Here is an 11,847-nt window from a genome sequence, read left to right as displayed (position 1 = left end):
AAAGACTGCAAATAAAATACCAAACTTTAACCATACCAGTAACAAAAACTACCAAATCACCTCCATGAAACATTAGCAGTAACTTATAAATTATAGTTTTGACACACACAACACATACTAATATAGCAGTAACATTATAATTAGTATTTAATTCCAACATGTCTAAATAACATCCAAAATAAATATAGAAAAAACACAAAAATAAACCATTCACACCATGTTAACATCTACATCCCATGATCATCACAGTTTCCCACTCCAAACGCATATCGAACATCAATTCCTTTGCAATGTTACAAACACATAGGGGGAAAACGTATCATTCTCCAAACCAACGTATCGCTATTAGAGAAATTTTAGCTTTTAGCATACTCATACCATCCTTGAGCAATGTACTTCTCATACGCACTTGGAATGTCCTCCCGCATTGTAGTGTGAATTGCACATTTGAAGATTTTGTTTACTTCAACATCAATAATTTGGATATCCTTTTGATTTGTTCTTAAACATCTTTTTGATATTAGTCTTGGAAAATGCTGCAAAGATACAAAAAAGAGCAGCACTGCAAGTTATAAGTTGTTTTAATAATAATACAATATAAAGTATATACACATATATGCTTACTAAAACATTTCTTTCTTTGTCGTATGCATCTGCTATATTGCTCTCTCATGAATATTGTTTGTTTCCCATGATCCATTCTTCTTTAACCTCATTCGATTGTTTCCCATTCACAAGTTTTTATTGACTTCCTTCCTTATGCACAAATTTGGTAACATGTTTTTTATTTGCAACCAATTTTTTCTTTGCCACAAATTTAGAATTAGGACACACATTCTTCACGAGTTCTTTATGTTTCTCCTTGTCAATTTCGGTCAGATCCGTAGATATGTTCTCGTCTTCTTTAACAGATTTCAAAACCTACTTTCTATTCTCCATGGTTGAAGCTACCACCTCAACATCAGTTTGGACTTCAGAGATTCTCAAATCTTTTTTTTCCAACTCTATTGTCGAGATGAACTCTCTTTGCAGATTTTTGTTTTACCAAACTTTCGCCAATCTCCTAAACCATCCCCATGATAATGTCCATTGTAGTCTCCTCACTAAAATACATAGTATTAAACATTAGGATGTATACCAGATAGCTATATTGACATTTATGACAATTTTTTCCAATGTAATCATAATTTTTTTAAACCATAAATTCTACTAATTTTAATTACATAATACTTAAATCGAATTTGTGATTTCAGAACACTATATTGCATAAAAATCATACACTGTAATAAGAACCAATCGTTACAAACCCCATCATATAATTTATAATTAAACACAATTCCTTATTCTAAAGCTACATCTGTTATGATTTCTGCAAACTAATTACATATTCCAATAAAATAATATAGAAATTATAAATAAGCGCACTCTAATTTTTTTCAAAATCCTATTTGTATTCTCAAATCAAACACACTTCGAAACCCTAAAAGGAACATCAATGCAATTGAATTTTAGAAAAACGATATACAACTTATAAACACTACTACTCTAAATTTTCACAAATTTTAATATGTATGCCCAAATCAAACACACTTCGAAAGCAGAAAACGATCAACCATGCTTTGGAATTTTAGATAGCGGTATTACAATTGTAAATCTTAAATAAAATATAGGTTATTACCTCATTCTTGACATAGTATCATCCAAAATATAACCGTAGCAATGTTTTCGACGACCTTCCATACTTCAAAGATCTATCTACGTCCGTCGTTTTGCAAAGCAACGCCGAAGTCTAAGCAAGAGAAAGTTACAAAATTTTACGAAAGAAAAGAAGAAAGATAAACATAAAAACTTGAAGGAGAAAAGATAGCGTTTATTTTCTGAAATTAATTCTTTCACCAAATTTTGTCAAGAACATGAAGCTTAAAGGTTTACACCATTAAATGAAAATATAATATCACATAGTTTTTTCCAACTATCAATTCAATGCACCACACATTCTCCATGAAAATACGATTTCCAACATGCAATTTAATACATTGACACATTATTTTTTAATTATCAAAACTGTCATTATAGCAACCATTACACCAAAATCATTTTTACAAGCAACCATGCTATTCTTCAGACCCGTGCAATGTCAAATCAACAGACTGAAATCTATTTTCAAAAGCAACATAAAATACCCGTTTGCTATTTATATGCTATGAAATAATATCAAATGCATCAATTGCAAATCTAATATATCAAGTCTTTTAAAATGTATATTGTATGCTCCGTATGGAATTTGAATCAAGCTAACAATGTCTTCTTCTACTTCTAATGAGTAATATGAGTTTAAAGTTCAGTCAATACATTTTATGTATGCATGTCTGATTTTTTTTACATGCATTTATGTTTGTGACATACCTAATATTGCTCATTCCCATCTATGAATTTGTACATTGTTACCTTTTGACACAAATGATATTCATGAAATCCTTGGAAAAACCGTAAAAGAAGTGAACCAACCTCCCAATGCTGTTCAAGTGGATGAAATGTTCCTTGAGATCAATTTGGCCCAATCGAATGGTCCCAATGTACAAGTGAATCATAATGCAACAACTCAAGTCAATGATTTGTTTCCTGAGATTGATATGACTCAGAAACATGGTCCATCTGAGCAGGTGAATCAATAAGTAGGAGGGTTGACACCTGATCTGTTTTGGGAGAAAAAGATTACCAGATCACTGAAGCACTAAAATCAAGTTCTAGTATTAAGTTACACAAATTAATATATATATATATATATATATATATATATATATATATATATATATATATATATATATATATAATATTTTGCATTTTTATACGAACTTAAATTCCAATACTAATGTTAGTTTGCAAAAACTCATACTATACAACATTTCCCAACTGATGTTATAAAGAAGGGTATTCATACGGATCAAATTCAGTGTATCCTGGTGGATTTTGAGACAATGAACTACTATGACTATGATATAATTAAATCGGAGAGAGTTATGGTAGAAATGTACATCGACTATGGATGATATGAATACGCCAAGGAAAAAAATCTTAAGGTGGGAGATACGTTGTTATGTCACTACCACTCTGATGTTATCTCAGATATTATACATCAATTTGCTGAGACGTGCCGGAAAGGAAAATGCTCGAAGAATTTTTTTATCTATCTTTTTAATTATTATTATTATTATTATTAAAGTTTAATATTGTTGTTTTAGTTGTTTGGTGTGGTAACTTTTATTTTATTTTTACTAAATTGTTTATTTTTGTGTTTTTTTATTCAAATGAAAATTTTATTTGAATTTCTGAACTATGTCAATATAATTTTGGTTTAATAGCAATTAAAAGTATTAATAAATATTAATTTGATTGTATATTCCAAACATTACACAATTATAAACTACAATATTTATAATTACCTTATATTAATATTGTTTTACATTCTAAACACTATATTAATATTTGCTTTGATAACATTCTAAACACTACATTAATTATTTGCTATGATAATAATATTTTAAATATTTTTTTCTTTATCGACTTTTGCTCGATCCATTCGAACGAACAAGTCTCTTACTCGTTTAATCCTATAAAAAATTAAAAACATTAAAAGTAACCATGTTCTGTCTTTTACTTGTCTGATGAGTAATAATTGCACTTGGTATGATTTATGACAAGAATTTACTTCTAATATTTAGTTCAGTTTCTTCTTTTGTTGCTGACTTATCAAAACTCTTTAGCTCAATTCACTTCAACTTGGGTCCTTATCTTCCAAGTTTCAACTTCCAACTTTTCTTCTTTCATCTCTTTTCGCATACCAACAATTCTCAATTCAATATCAACCATTTTATTTTCTCTTTACAAAAATCAAACGAATCATTGATTAAACCAGTTTCAACACTCAACACACATTTTCTTCTCTCTTCAATTTCCCAATTTTCTCTTGCCCTAGATTCTCTCCCTTTCTCTCACTTCACCGATTTTGGATCGTCGATTCCCGAAATTCGCTCAACTTTTTATTTTCCTTCTTTCTAAAAATGGACTCCGAGGATGATATGCACGATGCCAACGACATGGAGTCCCTCGACGATGACGATTTCTACAGTGGTGACACCGATGATGCCGCTTTGGACTATTACAGCGACTACGATGATGACGCCGGTGATTACTTCGACGATGCCGATAAGATTGATTCTCGTCGCCCTGAGGTATCTCTCAATTTGTTATTTTTAATAATAATAGTACTGTTTATGTAAAATTGGTTCCTTAAAATAGGTTACATGCCATAAAAATGACCAATTTCTGAACCTGTTTTTTTCTTACCTTAAGAAATTGCTTTAGTGATTATGTTTGTCGGATATGGGATGTTGGTTACATTGGTTAGATTATGTCTTTTTATTATTATTGTTTTTTTTTGTTGGTTTTGAATGGATTGGGTGTGAGTCCTAGATTATAAGGTACTATATTTGTTTCTGCAATCATATACCAATTTTATTGTGACTGATTAGTATGGTTTGGTTGAGTTTCAGCAAAATTTTACCATCTTGAAGGATTCCGATATCCACGCGAGGCAGGAAGATGACATCAGTAGAGTTGCAGCTGTTCTTTCTTTATCAAGAGTTTTTGCAAGCATACTACTTCGTCACTATAATTGGTAAGTGCATTTGAGCCTGCTTTAAATAAGCATGACGCGTGAGATTTTTATGCTTGTGTAAGAGATGAGTGGTTGCTGCTTATTGTATACTTGTTTGAGAGATTAATTGGTGTTGCAGGAGTGTTAGTAAAGTGCATGATGCATGGTTTGCTGATGAAGAGCAAGTCCGAAAAGCGGTTGGCTTGTTGGAAAAGCCAGTTGTCCAGAATCGTAATGCTAGAGAGGTGAGATTAGGATGGATGGGTTTTAAACCTGTTTGATAATGTTGCTGGGTGTTATTTTCTCCTGCTGCGGGTGCTGTATTTCTTTATAATTTTTGTTTACTTTTGTGGCCAGCTTACATGTGGCATCTGTTTTGAAAACTATCCTTGTTCTGGGATTGGAATGGCTTCTTGTGGTCATCCATACTGTTACTCATGCTGGGAAGGTGTGTCTTGTATTCTATTCTCCTCTTCTTTTGTTAACTCAGATCATATTTGGGCATTGAGTTGAATATATGGCCTTTTTGTTATTTTGGATGATAGAATATGCAATTTGGTACAAGTTCTTTTTTGATAATTATAGCTTTGTTGACTTGCTTTTGTGAGTTTGTTTTGTTCAATTATTTAGATGTTATAATTATTGTCTAGTTCGTTTCCTTTTCCTTCAGGTTTATCTTCTACTTTATTCTTTCAAATCACATTTTGTCTTTTTCGGCATGCTAGGATATATCAGCACGTCCATTAATGATGGCCCTGGATGTTTGATGTTGAGATGTCCCGAACCCACCTGTGGGGCTGCTATTGGTCAAGATATGATTGATTTATTAGCATGTGACGAAGATAAACAAAAGTATACCCGTTACCTTCTTAGATCTTATATTGAAGACAATAAAAAGGTATGCAATTATGCATTAAACATGAATTATGCATTATATGTTCTCCATGTTTCGTTTCCATCATGCATTCATATTTTATTATATAGTGAATCAATTATTCATTAAACACATTCATTATATCCTGGCCAAATCTAAACTAGTAAACTGAAATATAAATTCCAAAATCATGTGATTATTAACATTTTCTACTTTTCTAAATCAAGATCAGTATTTATATTTCTACTCTATGGTTGTTGTAATCTTATTATTTTTCTTCTTTTCTTTTATCTAGTCAAAGTGGTGTCCTGCCCCTGGCTGTGAATATGCAGTTACTTATGATGCTGGAGGTGGAAATTATGATGTCTCTTGCCTCTGTTCGTACAGCTTTTGCTGGAATGTAAGTTATGGCAGGATTGTTTCTAATTATTACAGTATTAGATTTGATAATCTTGTTTGTTCTCCCGACTGATGTAACTGAATCTACAGTGCACCGAGGAGGCTCATCGTCCCGTAGACTGTGGCACTGTGGTAAAGTGGATTCTGAAAAACAGTGCAGAGTCTGAAAACATGAACTGGTACAGATTTCTAAGAGTTTTGCTCATATGGATTTAGTAGAAAGATAGAGTAATGGTGCATTCTCAGAAATTAAAGATATCTTATCTTTTAAATGAATACTTTAAATGGAGAGTATTTGAGGGGTGAAAAGCTATCCAGATTTTTATGCTTAAATTAAATTGGACGTTGGTTAAAGGTGTGAGTCCTCACATCAATTATAAGAATTTAACAAATAAAACGGATAAGAGTGATGCCTAGCCCTTAATGTTTGAACTTTCTTATTTTACCAGATAAAATGATAATCCATGGACTATTAGGATTCTATATTCACTTGAGTTTTTCTTCATTTCTCTAAGCAGTCATGAATAAATTGTGGCTTTTTTTATAGTTGTGATTTGAGAACCCGAGTTGACTGTTAATTTAATGACTTGCAGGATACTTGCTAACTCAAAGCCATGTCCAAAGTGCAAGCGGCCAATTGAAAAAAATCAAGGGTGCATGCACATCACGTGCACTCCACCCTGCAAATTTGAATTTTGCTGGTATTAATTTTCTTTTATTTCCCCACCATGTTTTTAACTGATTTAGTTCATATGAGTTTGATACACTTTATCCACATAGGCTATGCCTTGGTGCATGGTCAGATCATGGTGAAAGGACCGGTGGATTTTATGCTTGCAATCGTTATGAAGCAGCAAAACAAGAAGGAGTGGTAAGAGACACTTACTGAACAAACTTTTCTTGATTCAGGTTTCTGGCTACAATTAGTTCACTGTTTTGTCCACAGCTATTTGGATAATGATATGTTCCTTCAAACTAAATTTCTTGCATGTAGTATGATGATACTGAAAGAAGAAGAGAAATGGCGAAAAATTCATTGGAGAGATATACACATTATTATGAGCGGTGGGCCAGCAACCAATCTGTAAGGATCACTCGAAACTTACTGGTTCAGTAGTTATGTCTTAGGAATTTGTCTTCTGCTTTGATTTCTGAATTCTTTCTTCAATAATTAATAGTTGGTAGGATTTCTAACATTTTGATAGCTAAATGGCTGATTTTATTATTTCGTTGCATGGTATTTTTAGTCATAATCTTCTTACTTATGTATTTGGTGTTCATTGGAGATTAAATTTAACAGAAAACAACTAATGTGCCTTCACACTAACAACTTGGCTTTTATGATAGTAACGATGAATGAGAATTTAGACGATGCTCCTCCTGCAAAACACTTCATTGATAAACAAACGAAGAGTACTCCTGATGGCTGGGTATTCCTTTGACAAACCTAAAGTACTCTTTGGTGCAGAGTTCTTTTTCATCTCACATATAGACTATCTAGTTTTATGCTTCTCCAATGGTCTGGCCTATAGTTTTCTTTGGTCTCTCTTAATTTAACTAGTATTTGAGTATCCTTCATCTGGTATGCTCCCTCGTCCTTACTGCTGCTTCTGTAGGTCTTCTCCATGCATACTTAAAACTTCCATAGCACCTCTATCTTTTCTCTACAATTGGAGCTACCCCAACTTTCTATCTTATGACCTCATTTCTTATCATAGGTTGTCTTGTGTGATCACTCATCTATCGTAATAGTCTTATCTCTGCAGCAAAATTTTATATTTGTACAGTAAAAGTTTCGTTTAAACTTGATTGGTACTTTTCTATCATAAATTACATCATAAACATTCTTTTGTTTCAACCATCCTATGTGGATTCTGTGGTTAACATCTTCCTCTATTTCCATGGCATCATTTCCTATGTTGGATCCAAAGTACTTGAAACATGCAACTTGTGGTGTTGTGTATGTTCTTCAATTTTTACCATTAAGCCACAGTTTGTGTCTTTTGTTTAATTTGCATTTTTCATAGTCTATTTTACTCCTTTAGGTGGAAACCGTTTGTGTTGAAGGTTTGTCTTCATATTTCTAACATTCAATATATTTGTTCACTCGACTCATCCTAAACTATATACATATGCAAATAGTTGTAAAGAAAACTCCTGTATTTTCCATATTTTCTACTTGCGAATTTTGTAAATCTTTATGTTATTGAACATATCCAATCTAAACTCCTTTTTTTCCCTAAAGCCTTTCATAATACCTTTCCTAGCAGCACCCGGTCATTTTGTTCCCTTTCAAATCGCTATTCATGTATAGGTCTTTTTTAGATCCCTAATATCTTTCCATCAATTTTCATAGTAAGTAACATCCATGACTGATCTTTCCGCATAAACTAAATTGATCTCCCCTATTCTCTTGCATTTGACAAGATACCTTCCCTCTTCTCCCTTTCTTGTCATTTCTCTCATTTATATACATTACAACCTAACCCTCTACAAACTAAATTATTGAGTAACAACTATTTGGGCGAGGTTTCCTAACTATCAGTACTAATGTACTTTGTCTCCATTAACATGGCATGTTGGTATTATCTAACTACCTTAAATGTGTCTCTTACCTTTGATTCTCAGATTATTTGGTAGTATGAATAGTTTTGATTTTCCTCTTTAAGTCTAGCAGAATTCAAAGAGCACGCGGTTATATAATCTCCATAAAACTTAATTTTCCTTTATATTGATATGGCACAACAGATGAAATCACCAAAATTAAGGAATGCTATAGATATCCCAAGTAACAAAGCTATCATCAGATTTATATATAAAACATTACAAATTGGATAATTGTTCTGCGTTAAGCAGGTGGTATTAAGTTTGATTCTCATCATTACTCTCATTCTTATTATAAGAAGTTTAGTTTCAACACACCAAGGAATAACTCTCCTAAAAGCTTAAGCCGTTACTTAAGTCAATGCACGTAAATTAGGAATGTTAAAGCTGCTGTGTGAGTTGGTCCTTGACAATGTTGAATGCTTCATTAATAAGGAATGTTTTGATATGCTTCATAGTTTCATTATTTTAAAAATGCGTACTTACATGGAATGGAAGGCTAACCGGGAAGTTAGTGAGTTCTCTCGATTGAGGCTGATTTGTCCTTAATTCTATTTTATAAACCATATTCTGTGTTACTATTCTGGATATGCATTTAACCCGGAATCTGTGTAATTTTCTTGAGTATTCTGTTTTAAGAATATTTCTTGTGTGCTTATATTCTTTTTTGATATAACACGTGCAATATACTTTTTCTTGTCTCACAGTCAAGGCAGAAAGCTCTTGCCGATCTACATCAGATGCAAACTGTTCATGTAAGTTGCATATGCTCAGCCATCTCTTCGTTGTGTAGCTTGTAACTTTTGACAACTGAGATGACTTTTTTTTACCAGTAATTGTAATATCTATTTTTAAAGCGTGTTTTGTGTCTTAACAAAAAAGAAATGTTTTTGATCTTTTTAGGAACATGCCATTTCTTAAACAGTTTCTTATTTTCCCTAATAAGTAGTTAGATTTTTTGTTACTTTTTGTATAAGGTATTGTTTTATGCTTCTAGGGATGATATAGTATTTTGTTAATCCTCATCTTTCTGTCTTGCTTTATTTCCTTCCCTTTTTGGTTGCAGATTGAGAAGCTCAGTGACACACAGTGCCAACCTGAGTCACAGCTGAAGTTCATTACTGAGGCCTGGTTGCAGGTAAATGATTATGTTCAGTTTCCTTTGTAATGGATTAAGTTTTGACGTGTTTTTTTGGTTGTAAGAGTAGACCAGTTCTTCTCCCCCGGTGACAGTTTCTAATGCTGCTGTTATTCATTGAACTATTTCCTGAAGCTGGTCATTTCACCAGAGACTTTTTATTTTTTAAAATCTTTATGTTGGTTTTCATTGTCAAGACAGCAACCACAATTGCTTAAGTACATTTCAAGGTGAAATAGAAGGCTTTCTAATCAATATTTATTTTTTGTTGTTCCAGATAGTTGAGTGTAGGAGAGTTCTGAAATGGACGTATGCTTATGGATACTATTTACCTGAGCATGAGCGTGCAAAAAAACCGTTCTTTGAGTACTTGCAAGGTTTAAATTTTCAACTCAAGTTTAATTAGAAATGTGCTGTAGTAACTTTTTGGCGGTTTCCCCATTATTAATACTCAACTATAATTTGTTTTCAGGTGAAGCAGAATCTGGTCTAGAGAGACTTCATCAATGTGCTGAAAAAGAACTACAGCAGTTCCTCAGTGCCGAAGGCCCATCTAAAGAATTTAATGACTTCCGTACAAAGTTAGCTGGATTGACTAGGTATATATTTCTTCCAATTTTTTAAAGTATATTTTGCTCTTGTTTTGACTATATGTTCTTAATTTTGATTTCCTGATATATACATTTTTGTAGTGTGACTAAAAACTACTTCGAGAATTTAGTGAGGGCATTAGAGAATGGTTTAGCTGATGTAGACGGCAATGGAGCTACCTTCAGCAGAGCAACAAGCTCAAAAAATGCAGCAGGGAGCAGCAAGGGGAGAGCTGGCAGAGGAAAGGCAGCTTTGCGAACCAGCAGAACGTCTGATGATAGTCACTGGAGCTGCGACCATTGTTCCTCTATGAATATCAAATCTGCTACCACATGCCAGATTTGCAATCAACGTCGATGAAAATTCTGGTTCCCTTTTAGAAACACTTGCTGCGCTATGGCCACTGCCTTGAGGCTGATGCGGGGCTATTACACGTTTGTTATCATATGGTGGCTCCAATATGTGAAGAGGATGAAGGGATTAAGGCATGGCATAAAGATTGCCATCCTTGCACTCGCCGAATTTGAATGTGTACTATTCTGTAGGTTTCTGTTACAGGCTTTTGTAACTGAATGTTGTAACATTGTAGATGCTGGAGATGAACACAAATATATTGGTTGTTTGCGCCGTTGTTTATTTCGGTTTGTCTGTTGGGAGCTTATATGAGAATCCTAGAGATATTTGTGTATATAAATAACTTCATGGTTTGGTTATATTTTGAAAAATCATGACAAGGAACGTAATGAATTGTATACCATATCATTTGTAACACCTTTTGTGAACTGTGTTGTTGCTGTCTTCACAATATGGTAGCTATTTAGTAATGTTTGTCTGTGTCTGAACACTTTTTAAATATACTTTTCACCACATTCACTACTCTTTTATTAAATAAAACATAAATGGACTCCCACAACTATTTGAACATTGTGAGATACAAATAAACTTAACTAATGTTTTAGCTTTAAAAATTAATTTTTTAAAGATTTTTTTAAATAATAAAAGTTTTTTTAAAACTTATTTCTTTATAATAAAATGACTGATTTTGACATAATTTTAAAATTATATAATTAAAAGAACACAATTTTCTTAAAAAAAATATATTTTAGAAATGATTTTTTTTAGTAATAACTATTTAAAATAATTTTAAATTTAAATAATTTTTTGAAATTATATATTTTAAAAATATTACAACAAGAGGATAAAATATCTAAAATAATCTTTTATTTAAATTAACTTTATTTAAAGTATTTTTATTTTTTTTTCTAAATTCTTTATTAAAATAAAGAACATGTAACATGGGTGGTTATGATAGTCCAACTCAAAATTGTTGGTTGAATTAAACGAGTTTGAATTGTTGATTCAAGATTTGATCATTAGTAGTAACATTCAATGCATTTTTTCTTATAATGGACTCATTTAAACAAGTTCCTGATACTTTGGCTTATAGAAAATTTTATCTTGTACCCCTACAGTTAGTCTCATATTCCTACAAAATTTTAAAAATTTCCATTCTACCCTTAAATGGTTTTAACCAATTTACCATTTCATTTTTACCATTCAATTGAAAATTTCAGAAATTACACT

The 11,847-nt window shown here is 32.2% G+C and overlaps 1 protein-coding gene across 1 annotated transcript; it reads left to right on the top strand.

Moving 5' to 3' along the window:
- Positions 1-3,666: 3,666 nt before the first annotated feature.
- On the top strand, positions 3,667-11,045 carry LOC127100527 (probable E3 ubiquitin-protein ligase ARI7). Its single transcript, XM_051037743.1, has 15 exons — positions 3,667-4,232; positions 4,554-4,678; positions 4,797-4,902; positions 5,015-5,105; positions 5,383-5,555; positions 5,827-5,931; positions 6,021-6,109; positions 6,524-6,631; positions 6,711-6,801; positions 6,925-7,014; positions 9,242-9,289; positions 9,601-9,672; positions 9,950-10,049; positions 10,145-10,271; positions 10,365-11,045. Exons 1-15 carry the CDS (start codon positions 4,062-4,064, stop codon positions 10,621-10,623), a joined length of 1,755 nt encoding a protein of 584 aa, XP_050893700.1. The 5' UTR covers positions 3,667-4,061; the 3' UTR covers positions 10,624-11,045.
- The last annotated feature ends 802 nt before the right edge of the window (positions 11,046-11,847 follow it).

This window comes from Lathyrus oleraceus, chromosome 7 (genome assembly GCF_024323335.1).
Source record: "Lathyrus oleraceus cultivar Zhongwan6 chromosome 7, CAAS_Psat_ZW6_1.0, whole genome shotgun sequence".
NCBI classification, from domain to species: Eukaryota; Viridiplantae; Streptophyta; class Magnoliopsida; order Fabales; family Fabaceae; genus Lathyrus; species Lathyrus oleraceus.
This window is presented reverse-complemented; position numbering and strand designations above follow the sequence as displayed.

Coding starts and splice junctions, on each gene's coding strand:
- LOC127100527 (XM_051037743.1), top strand. CDS start 4,062: ATGGACTCCGAGGATGATATGCACGATGCCAACGACATGGAGTCCCTC. Junction 5,556..5,826: donor ATATTGAAGACAATAAAAAG/GTATGCAATTAT, acceptor TCTTTTATCTAG/TCAAAGTGGTGTCCTGCCCC. Junction 7,015..9,241: donor GGTGGGCCAGCAACCAATCT/GTAAGGATCACT, acceptor CTTGTCTCACAG/TCAAGGCAGAAAGCTCTTGC.